This window comes from Limulus polyphemus, unplaced genomic scaffold (assembly GCF_000517525.1).
Source record: "Limulus polyphemus unplaced genomic scaffold, Limulus_polyphemus-2.1.2 Scaffold1851, whole genome shotgun sequence".
NCBI classification, from domain to species: Eukaryota; Metazoa; Arthropoda; class Merostomata; order Xiphosura; family Limulidae; genus Limulus; species Limulus polyphemus.
The window spans coordinates 127,893-139,776 of record NW_013667461.1 but is presented as its reverse complement, the minus strand read 5'-3'; the positions used below and the strand labels follow the sequence as shown (position 1 = coordinate 139,776).

The window sequence follows — 11,884 nt, the reverse complement described above, 5'->3', positions numbered from 1 at the left end:
GCTATATATGTAAGTCAAACATTTATTTTAATGAACAAAGAACTGCTATATATGTAAGTCAAACATTTATTTTAATGAACAAAGAACTGCTATATATGTAAATCAAACATTTATTTTAATGAACAAAGAACTGCTATATATGTAAATCAAACATTTATTTTAATGAACAAAGAACTGCTATATATGTAAGTCAAACATTTATTTTAATGAACAAAGAACTGCTATACATGTAAGTCAAACAATTAATTTAGTGAACAAAGAACTGCTATACATGTAAGTCAAACATTTATTTTAATGAACAAAGAACTTTTATATGTGTAAGTCAAACAATTATTTTAGTGAACAATGAGGCATGCGAGTGGTTTACCTGATGTTGGATGAACTTGAAACTGGAATGGTTACAAAATCCTGGTTGGGTACAAACAACAGCGGGTAGGAATTGTCTAATTGATACGGAGGTGGGGGATCCCCAGCCACTAAGGGACAGTGAGGAGAAGGCTGAAGTAGTGCATCTACATATTAAGGAGAAAAAAACAACTTCATTATTACGCCACTTAGTTTGGACAAAAATTAGAATGTTACGTCATCAGCATCTGTGGTTTCAACGTACTTCAGCCAGTCACTAATAAAAGTTTATTATTTTTATTCTTATTTTATTGATACTTACAAATTTTACGAGAATGTATTAGAAAAAAAAGAAATACCGTACTGATAGTCGTTATCAACTCCGGGTGAACTGTCCTTGTAATAGAGACTTACATTCGACTACTTATCATTTTGATTTGACTTTCTTAAAGTCGAAAAGGTTAAATTGAAGATGCGTAGAAAGTAATTTTTCTTTTGCAATTTGTTATCGATTAAAATGATAACGCATTGTTTTTCAGGCAAGAGACATTAACTTGTTTATATATTTATATTGTCAATGTGAGTAAGAAGGCTATTTTTCTCAGGAGTCTCAAAATTTCACAAAAAACTTTTTTACATCTTAGAAATGGAACAGCTTTAAAAATAATAGACTTGAAGGTAGATTATTCAACAAGACAGTGGATTACCTAGCTGGTAAGGCGCAGCGTGTTAAGATCTCTGAATGCTGTAGTCAGTGAACTGCATGTAGACTGGAGGTAAAATAACAGGTGCAAAAAGGACACACTAATCAGTTAGAGGGTTGGAGGAAAGGGCAGGAGTGTGGAAGAAGAACGAGCGTGAAAGTATATGAAAAAAACAAACGCTACCTAAATTGAATTGGACATTATTACTAAAAGAACCTTGAAGAAATTATTGGAGAGAGGAGAACCGGTGCCAAAATCTTCAAGCGTAATAGAAATAATAGTGTTAAAATAATTTTATTTACATTGGGAATCTGGTTTTAAAAACAAATAGAAAATATAATACGCTTGCGTTTGTCTGTTCGGAACTTTTCTCGCAAATTTCTTCATCAAACGCTACAAATCTCATATAATTAAAAAGGCCTTTGTCCGAGGAGTCCGGATTTCATTCTGATTTTTCCATTCATAATCGCCCCCAGTGGCACAGCGGTATGTCTGCGGACTTACAATGCTAGAATCCGGGTTTCGATACTCGTGGTGGGCAGAGCACAGATAGCCCATTGTGTAGCTTTGTGCTTAATTAAAAAAAACCAAAAACATTCATAATCACCTTACCTGTTTTTTGCTTTGTCAAACTTTTTAATGCAACGAGTATGCTACACAATGGCACAACATCGTTGTCATCACGTAACGACTGGCTTTGATTTCAACTTTAGTTTTTTTAATTGCAAAGTATTTTACATAAACAACATTTAACCCGCGTGTAATTTCCTTAAAAAAAGAACACCACACTAAATACAATTTTAGCTCCGGGAACTTACCGCTGACCCGCTCGGGCCAGCTAACTGTGGTTAGAATAATCATATTGTTATATTTGTAGTAAACTAATACAGTTTAGCAATGTCCAATTTACATATAAATTCTTTCTTCCATCATTTTCTTGAAATAATAGGATGATAAAAGAAATAACAGAAGTATACTTATATAGGCGGGTATGGAAATATGACGTGATTTATTACTATACTGTTTTAGTAATAAAATAATACATTATCATTTGTAGCAGTTCAAAAGCTAATGAAAGAGCCACGGTCAATGGAACAAAGTATCACAGCTTGAGTAAGGTAAACTATCAGTAAGATAAAGTAATTTGCATCCTTACCAGTTTCTGCTCTGAGTACCCATGTAAATCTCGGCAATATGATTTATATGTAGCAGTTAACACGTGCCAGTAGGTGGTGCTGTCTGACAACCATACTTTATGGTTTACGTTAAGGGGCTAAACGACAAATCAGAAACCTCCCTGGCTCAAACAAAGACGCGGATCCAGTGGGTAACACCCGTCGTCGAAGCGATTATTCTTAATTTAATAGTGCGATTGATTGCCGCTCTTAAAATACACCTGGCAGCTAAAAGTGCGAAATTTATTTAATAGTGTCGTATCGCAGACTCGAGGCTCTCAAATTCCACCATTCACGCCCGAGCCTCGTTATTTTAATAATTGGAGTACAAATAAGCAGAAAAATATTTATGGCAAAGTTTGTTTGTTTTGTAATTAAGCACAAAGCTACACAATGGGCTATCTGTGCTCTGCCCACCACGGGGGGGGGGGCTTATGGCAAAGTAAGCATGTGTTTAACATTTAAAGACTAAATTATCCTGTCCTGGACTTCACTTAAACAGAGGTATAATGTAACTGTTAGTGATACGAAGACACGTATTCGTTCCTTTTTTTTTTCTTTGTTTTTCGTCCATCGGCTGCAATAAACGTGAACAATAAATACATATACCTTTTTTGTAATCTATATACAGCGTCAAGCTACAAATGTTCACTTCGATCAGTTCAAAATTAGTGAGGACTAACTCAGGTAGAGCAGCTGAGCACGAATATCTGAAAACAAACTAACAGATTAATGGGGTATATTTTATATGAACCAAAAACAATGCTAAAAGTGCCCTGACTTTTATATGTTTTCAAAGCTGTAAACCTGAAATATTTCTTTCACTACCAAGCACAAGTTTATAATAGCCATTACAGTTGATAAGAAAATACCTTACTTGGAATATTAGATATCACGTGCTGACATAACGAATCATTATAAGACGGAATTCGAAGAACAGTGTCATCTTGTTGGTAATTGACAACGGCATCACCAGGTGTCGTTGTAACACTAGGTTGTCCAGAAAAGGAGTACATATTGGTCACATCGCTGGTGGCGCTGCTACAATGGAGACGATACAAAGAACCTATAAACGATATAGTTATATATAAATAGATAGATAGATCAAAGTTCTTTGTTTATGTTCTGATGAAAGGCAAGTACCAATTATTTCCCAATAACGTATTAACAATGTAAACTCGCAAATAATGAAACATTAAATTAAAAAGTACGTTACGCCAAATATTTCAGTGGTGTGGTAGGACAATATTAATTGCGTAGAGATTCAAACTGAATAATTCAAATCACATCGTTGCTATCACACAAGAGCAAGTACGTTATGATGAATTTCGTATCACGTAACTCAGTCTTCACCTAATTCTCTGCACATCCACCCGTGGGAAGCACACTGGAACATCCATTCGTGGGAAGCACACTAGAACATTCACTCCTTGGAAGCACAGTAGAACATCCACTCATGGGAAGCACAGTAGAACATCCACTCATGGGAAGCACTCTGAAACATCCACTCGTGGGAAGTACACTTGAACATCCACTCATGGGAAGTCCAGTAGAACATCCACTCATGGGAAGCACTCTGAAACATCCACTCGTGGGAAGCACACTGAAACATCCACTAGTGGGAAGCACACTAGAACATTCACTCATGGGAAGCCCAGTAGAACATCCACTCATGGGAAGCACACTGGAACATCCACTCGTGGGAAGCACACTAGAACATTCACTCCTGGGAAGCACAGTAGAACATCCACTCATGGGAAGCACAGTAGAACATCCACTCGTGGGAAGCACTCTGAAACATCCACTCATGGGAAGCACTCTGAAACATCCACTCGTGGGAAGCACACTAGAACATTCACTCATGGGAAGCACACTAGAACATCCACTCATGGGAAGCCCAGTAGAACATCCACTCATGGGAAGCACACTGGAATTCTGTCCACGATGTCGAATTAACATAAAACTATAGTGCAATAAAGAGGTTGAGCATGTTATATTTAAAACGACTTTGCAGCCTCACAACCAAGGGCCCCTTTTGGGACATTGAAAAAAGTCTTGTTAGGGTCGCTCCATTGGTGACCTAGTAATTTGTGAGAAGTATATCCAATTACACCGCGTATTGTATTTACATATTATCAGACTACGAGTAAAGAATACATAACTTGGAAAGAAGAAATAAAACTCTTGCCAGAATAATATTGCACTTATTTTAAAATAGTAAACACTTATGATATTAGCATGTTCACTGCTATATTCAGTGCTATACAAAACTCATGTATAAAACTACAGTTCCTCAAAAAGGTCTGGTGTGGATAAAAATGAAACTACATGTATATTAGTATTTTCCCGTTCTATATGTGCATAATACGTACGTGAAATAATATATGTAAATGTCCAATGTTCATGTGCATTAACAGTATCCGAAAATTTGAATTCAATACACCAGTAGCCGTTTGAGTTCATCAAATGATTTTTAGAGCATGTCTACGATTTCACTGTTTGTTTGGTATCTCACCTATAATACTGGTTTTTCAGTGTTTATGAGCAGGAGAGCTTTGAAATGCTCAGCTGTCTACAGGTTCCTCGGTCCTGTTTTTATTATCTTTAGCTCAGAGAAACATCTCTCACAGTGAACTTGAGTGATGGAAAGTGTCAAAAGAAAGTCAAACACTTTATGTAAGTTGTCTTATGCTTCTGAATGTAGCATGTAGTTTTTAAGCAACTGAAAAGCACACGTTAAACGCCATTTGTACCAATTGAAAGTTTTGCACGAAGTAATGTCCTCGTGTTATACTCTGTGGTCAGTCTCAGGTGAATCAGCGGTGTCATCTTCCCCAACTAACATCTCTTCCAATGTAGAGTATTGGTCTTCTACATTTTCACTTAGCTTCAGATACACACTTGTTAGATCTAGGTGTAGCACGAGCTGACATATTTTATTCGGTGATCCAGCAGATAGGTCCTTTTTCTTTATGTCAGCAAAAATCCTTGGGTCAAAATACTGCATGTACGCATACAGCTGACCATGTTCTGCAAATCGTCTCGTTAGATTTCCTAATTATTGATCAAATACCATGTTGAAAGTATAAATCATGTATGTAGTCATAGGTGATGTAGGTGTGACACCTTCTGCAAATCTTGTTTCATCATACTTAGTTTTTTGCTCTCTCTTCCTTTGGACAGACAATTCAGCTGACACCTCGACTTCATCACATTCCTCAACATTTAACAGATCTGGCCAATCAATACTGCACACAACTTCGTTCATTTGTCTGACAGATTCGTCTGCTTTTCATGTCGACCCTCAGTGTTCACAGGTCATATTGTTCCTCTGTGTTCACAATTCATGTCGTCCCTTAGTGTTCATAGTTCATGTCGTCTCTCAGTGTTCACAGTTCATATTGTTCCTCTGTGTTCACAATTCATGTCGTCCCTTAGTGTTCATAGTTCATGTCGTCTCTCAGTGTTCACAGTTCATATTGTCTCTCTGTGTTCACAATTCATATCGTCCCTTAGTGTTCATAGTTCATGTCGTCTCTCAGTGTTCACAGTTCATGTCGTCCCTCAGTGTTCACAATTCATGTCGTCCCTTAGTGTTCACAATTCATGTCGTCCCTTAGTGTTCATAGTTCATGTCGTCCCTTAGTGTTCACAGTTCATGTCGTCCCTCAGTGTTCTCAGTTGAACTGTACACTCTTATATTTGCATCCAAACCTGAACTAAATCAAGTTCACTTTTTTGAAGTTATTTTGATACAGCATCCCTCTAGCCTCTGTTTCCATGGCAGCATCATGTGACTTTGAATGCTAAAATATAACCAGATAATTGATCAGATCTAGGAAAACAGCTTTGGAGTAATCTGTACATGTTCCGAACACAGATAATAATGCATTTGATTTCCATGACCATCGTTTTCCATCTACAAGGTTAATTCTTTTTCAATTCGTCTACCTCTATCTTGCTCTCAGTTTCCTTTTTTTCCAAATATCCGTTTGCTTGTAGGAGATTTGAAAGAAATCTTCGGTTTTTTGTAACAGATTGAATGATACTGCTGCAATACATACCTTTGTCGAGTTTATCCGAACTAAAGTGAGTACATGTGCATAGCACCACACGTAGATGTTTGTATTCATAGCAGTAGAGAGCTTTGCCTGAAAGCCACTCTACTTCCCATGACAAGCTACTGCTTCATCTGTGCTGTTTGAAACACACTTGTTGATAGTGTTGTAATCTCCAAATACGCTTTTTACTAGATCGAACAGTCCTTGTCAAGTACCACTGTGGCCGTGGGAGGGAACGAGAGCTAGCAGCCTTTCCATTACTTCCCACCAAGCACATACCGGACTACCACAACACATTGGTCAGTTGTATTGATGTCTTATGTGGAATCAATCTGAACTGGGAACATACCAGCATTTCGCACTTCATCTGCTATAACGTCCTGGGTCATATTCTTCGTTATAACAAGCACTTTGTTGACTGTTGTTTAACTGATTAAAGTAGCTGAAACACCTCTTCCAGTACCTCCAGACGGTTTCTGTTTCTTGGAGTCAACAATTACTTTGCTCGGAGAGTAGCACGTCAGTTTAACAGTTCCAAAACAACATCGTAATTTATTTCATCTTTTTCCAGCTCTGTGCAGCTTCACCTCTGTGCCCTCCAAACGGAAGATTGAGCTTTCCATTAACCCCAATAACAACAATAATTCTATCAACAATTTTACAATTCTTGAGCTTTCCATTAACCCTGATGACAACAATAATTCTATCAACAATTTTACGATTCTTGAGCTTTCCATTAACCCTGATGACAACAATAATTCTATCAACAATTTTACGATTCTTGAGCTTTCCATTAACCTTGATGACAACAATAATTCTAGCAACTATTTTACGATTCTCCTCAACTTCAAGTTTTCGTTTATTAGGCAGCATGTCATGTATATAGGACAAGATGTTACCACCTTTCATAATCATCACATTCACTTCACAGAAAAGCATAGTCAAACAGTGCAGTAAAGCTTTTATTGCTGATTTGAAAAAGAAAGCCATTGTATCGTTTAATTAATGTTTTTACCGTCAACTGTTTTTTCGGTAGAATACATCGGGCCGAATAGAGTATTTTCAAGTGGTTGATTCGGATATTGGACAAAAAAAAATGTTAACATTATCATGTAGGAATAATTTACATATCATTCTTATATCAGTAATCTGACTTATTGCATTTAGCAAATTTTCCTGAATGTCGCTACCAAACTTTGCCAATGTTAGGCCAAATTGGCCGTCGCCAGGTGCGTACAATACGCCGTGACAGTGTCATTATGAACCAGACCTGTACGGACCAGCTAAACTGGATATCAGCTCCTCATGTCACTTATCACAGTACTGATCAAATGTACGCGTGCCAGAGAAACTAATTTCTTTTATAAATGTCTAAACGACGTTTATCATGATGTGGTTTTAATTGTTGAAAATATATACACTTTACACAGTACATAAACATACATTAAATAATCATACTTAAAAAATTAAAAAATAAATTATACAGACACGAGACTCTGTTTTGCGCTTATTGATTTCCTTGCGAGATGGTTTCGAGATTTCGAATGCTATGACCGATCAACCGCAGACATTATAGAAAGCATTCAGCTTGTTATATGAGGGTCTGTTAAGCATTCTACTGCCCAACTTGCGTGCAAAATGATTAGTTATACGCAAAGTATTGGTAATCTAATAATCTTGCAGCTGAAATACAAAACTAGAGATATACTGTGCAGTCCTATTATTGTTGGCTCGGCATGGCCAGGTGGTTAGGGCGCTCGACTCGCAATCCGCGGATCGCGGGTTCGAATTCTCGTCACACCAAACATGCTCACCCTTTCACCCGTGGGGGCGTCATAATGTGACGATCAATCCCACTATTCGTTGGTAAAAGAGTAGCCCAAGAGTTGACGGTGATGACTAGCTGCATTTCCTCTAGTCTTACACTGCTAAATTAGGGACGGCTAGCGCAGATAGCCCTCGTGTAGCTTTGCGCAAAATTCAAACACCCCTATTATTGTTAGCGAGATTTGCAAAAAATCGGCAATTCAATTCATTGGCAAAATTGGCAGGAACAACAAGCCTATTAACATGGGCGTTCGCGGGGGGGGGGGGGAGAAACATAATTATTTATTTATTTATTCAGCATGTGTATATGGTATTTTTTATTCTATCACTATTTCACTACTACTTTGCTCCCCCCCCCCCCCTCTTCTGGAAAATCTTGCCCCTCCCTGGAAAAATCACATGGACGGTTTTTGTTACTGACCTTTGTGTTCGTGTATTCTCACCTGCTACACGATGCCTCATTTTCATTTCATGGTTGGGATATGAATTGTTACAGATCTTCTTATGGATGACACAATTTGATACATTTCTTACGTTTTCCAATACCATTAAGTACAAGAGATATCCCTGTCGTAGAAATTCTAAATCCCCAATCTGAACATATCTTTATGATTTGAGTGTATGGATATTTTGTGTCGGAAAGGGCTGTTACATACCTTTCCAAAAAAAGAAAGAAAAAACGAATCAATTTCTGGTGAGATTACACCATCTACTTACTTCCAAACAATGTCAAAATTTAGCGAAAAATGGATTAACTTTACATATTTTATGAACATAATTTAGAGAAATTAGAATTAGTTTAAAATTTTTATGTGACAACCTAAAACGTGCATGATTTATACAGATTTGGATTAGATTTAAATGTTTCATGTGGTAATCTAAAATACATATAAATTAGAGAAAATTCGTGTTCGTTTTATAAAAGCGTATACGATTTATACAGATTTGGATTAGATTTAAATGTTTCATGTGGTAATCTAAAATACATATAAATTAGAGAAAATTCGTGTTCGTTTTATAAAAGCGTATACGATTTATACAGATTTGGATTAGATTTAAATGTTTCATGTGGTAATCTAAAATACATATAAATTAGAGAAAATTCGTGTTCGTTTTATAAAAGTGTATACAATTTATACAGATTTGGATTAGATTTACATGTTTTATGTGGTAATCTAAAATACATATAAATTAAAGAAAATTCGTGTTGGTTTTATAAAAGCGTACACAATTTATACAGATTTGGATTAAATTTATATGTTTTATGTGGTAATCTAAAATACATATAAATTAGAGAAAATTCATGTTGGTTTTATAAAAGCGTACACAGTTTATACAGATTTGGATTAGATTTATATGTTTTATGTGGTAATCTATATAATTCAGAGAAATACGGATTAGATTTATATATATATTTCCATATCAATACTGTTTTTAGAATGCGTGGCTGGCTGTCTATAAAACCTCCAAACAATAACCCAAAAAATACATAATTTACAGAAAAACGGATTATTTTTATTTGATGTTTGTTTGTTTGTTTTGTAATTAAACACAAAGCTACACAATGGGCTATCTGTGCTCTGCCCACCACGGGTATCGAAACCCGAATTCTAGCGTTGTAAGTCCGCAGACATATTTATTTTATGTGATAATCTAAAATAATGGTTGTCATATGACTTTTTGATTTGTATGTTCGAAATGTAACGTACCCTGTTTTGCATTTTGATTTGATTTTATCCATTTTTTTTAAAGATTCAAAGTTATTGTGTTAACAATCGATGGTATTGTTTGGACGAGGTACAACTGTTACATTGTTACAACTGTTACATTTTCATATTCTGTTTGTTATGATTTCTGATGACAAAAGTATTTTTCCCCAAGACATTTGAAAGGCTATCTTTTATCATCATTTACTGATATTAGATTCCATGATGCTATATTAGAATTTATTGCCGTAGAAATAACGTAAATATAAGTGTTTGTCACAAACTTCCATTCAGTATATATCAAGCCATACACAAAAGCATGCGCTATCCTGATGTTGTCGTCGACTCTTTGCACATCTCCAAGTGTAGTCTGAGCGATTGATTTCCTTTGTTTGATTTCTCATATTATAGCAAGCAGCGGGTTGTATAGGTTGCGAAATTTCAATAAGTTGAGAGTGAAGGTATAAGAAGCTGAAGCTTGGATTGGTTTTTTTTTCTTTTTTTTGAATTTCACGCAAAGCTACATGAGGGCTATCTGCGCTAGCCGTCCTTAATTTAGCAGTGATAGACTAGAGGGAAAGCAGCTAATCAAGACCACCTACCGCCAACTCTTGAGCTACTCTTTTACCAACGAATCGTGGGATTGACCGTCACATTATAACGCCCCCACGGCTGAAAAGTCGAGCATGTTTGGTGGGACGGGGATTCGAACGCGCAACTCGCACATTGCGAGTCGAGCGCCCCTAACCAATAGGCCATGCCAGGCCGAAAAAATTAACTCAACAAGTAACATGATTTTCATTGTTTTAGCATACAATATAATTTCTAAGAAACATATTCTAATCAAAATAAGGGAGAAAAAAGATACATCTTATTTTATTTACCATTAACAGTAAATACATCGAACGTTATCTTTAATTTGCCTTACCTCTGTTAACAATGGGATGTCTCCGTTTACGTATGTGATTCCAACGATACAAAAGACACGTGATCAGGGTCACAAGCGCCACAACCAGTAACGAGCCAAGCGATACGGCGATTATCAGTGGCTGACTAGAATGACAACAATAAACGTCTGATAATCTACTCAGTATCCACCATCAGAAATTATATCTAACATTTATACATTCTGAATGAATACGTTTGAAAACGAAAATGTAACACAACAATACGTATATACACTGCTATAGGGTGACCTCAGACAAGATAGTCGAGAATACTCGCATCCCACGAGCATGAGATATATCTGGAAAATGTCATTTTAGATTTTTTTTTATGGTAAACTTACTAAGGTTGTTTACCGACGTACCTAATTTTGAAAAGGCATCCGACTGACAGCACCTATCGCCAACTTTTGGGATACTCTTTTTATCAACGAATAATGGGACTGATAGTCAAATTATAAGCCCCTCACGACTGAAGGGGTGAGAATGTTTGGCAAAAGCTATGACAGGCCCCAAATATTGGAATTGATATATGTGTTCTTCCCCTTTTTATTCCTTATCAGTATTGTTTTGAGAATGTGTGATTTGCTGTCCAATAATCTTCATATAATATATAATATAGTAAATAATATAGATAAAAACGGATTACTTTTACGTTATACACTAATACATAATTGCATATAAAATTTACAGGATTATGGATTTGATTTACATGTTTTATGTGATAACATAAAATATCTAATTCAGGGAAATTCGGATTAGGTTGTGTGTTTTATGTGAAAACCTAAAATACATATATAATTTTTAAAAAATCATGATTAGATTTATGTGGTTTTTGTGACAATATATGATGCATATAATCTAGAGAAATTCGGATTAGATCCACAGGTTTGGTATGATGATCTAAAATGCATATAATCTAGAGAAATTCGGATTACATCTGCATGTTTTGTGTGACAATCTAAAATATACATAATCTAGAGAAATTCGGATTAGATTCATATGTTTGGTGTGATGATCTAAAATGCATATAATCTAGAGAAATTCGGATTAGATCCACACGTTTGGTATGATGATCTAAAATGCATATAATCTAGAGAAATTCAGATTAGATTCATATTG

The 11,884-nt window shown here is 36.0% G+C and overlaps 1 protein-coding gene across 5 annotated transcripts in view; it reads right to left on the bottom strand.

Annotated features, from left to right (window-relative positions):
- LOC111087186 overlaps positions 1 to 11,884 on the bottom strand; it is a 69,213-nt gene that overhangs the window by 6,518 nt on the left and 50,811 nt on the right. For all 5 annotated transcript variants that reach the window (XM_022392985.1, XM_022392981.1, XM_022392987.1 and 2 more), the window contains 3 exons: positions 10,747 to 10,871; positions 3,102 to 3,290; positions 368 to 512 (listed from right to left, as the gene is read on the bottom strand). In XM_022392985.1, the coding sequence (XP_022248693.1) occupies positions 368 to 512; positions 3,102 to 3,290; positions 10,747 to 10,871 (459 nt within the window). The remainder of the gene's footprint in view (positions 1 to 367; positions 513 to 3,101; positions 3,291 to 10,746; positions 10,872 to 11,884) is intronic.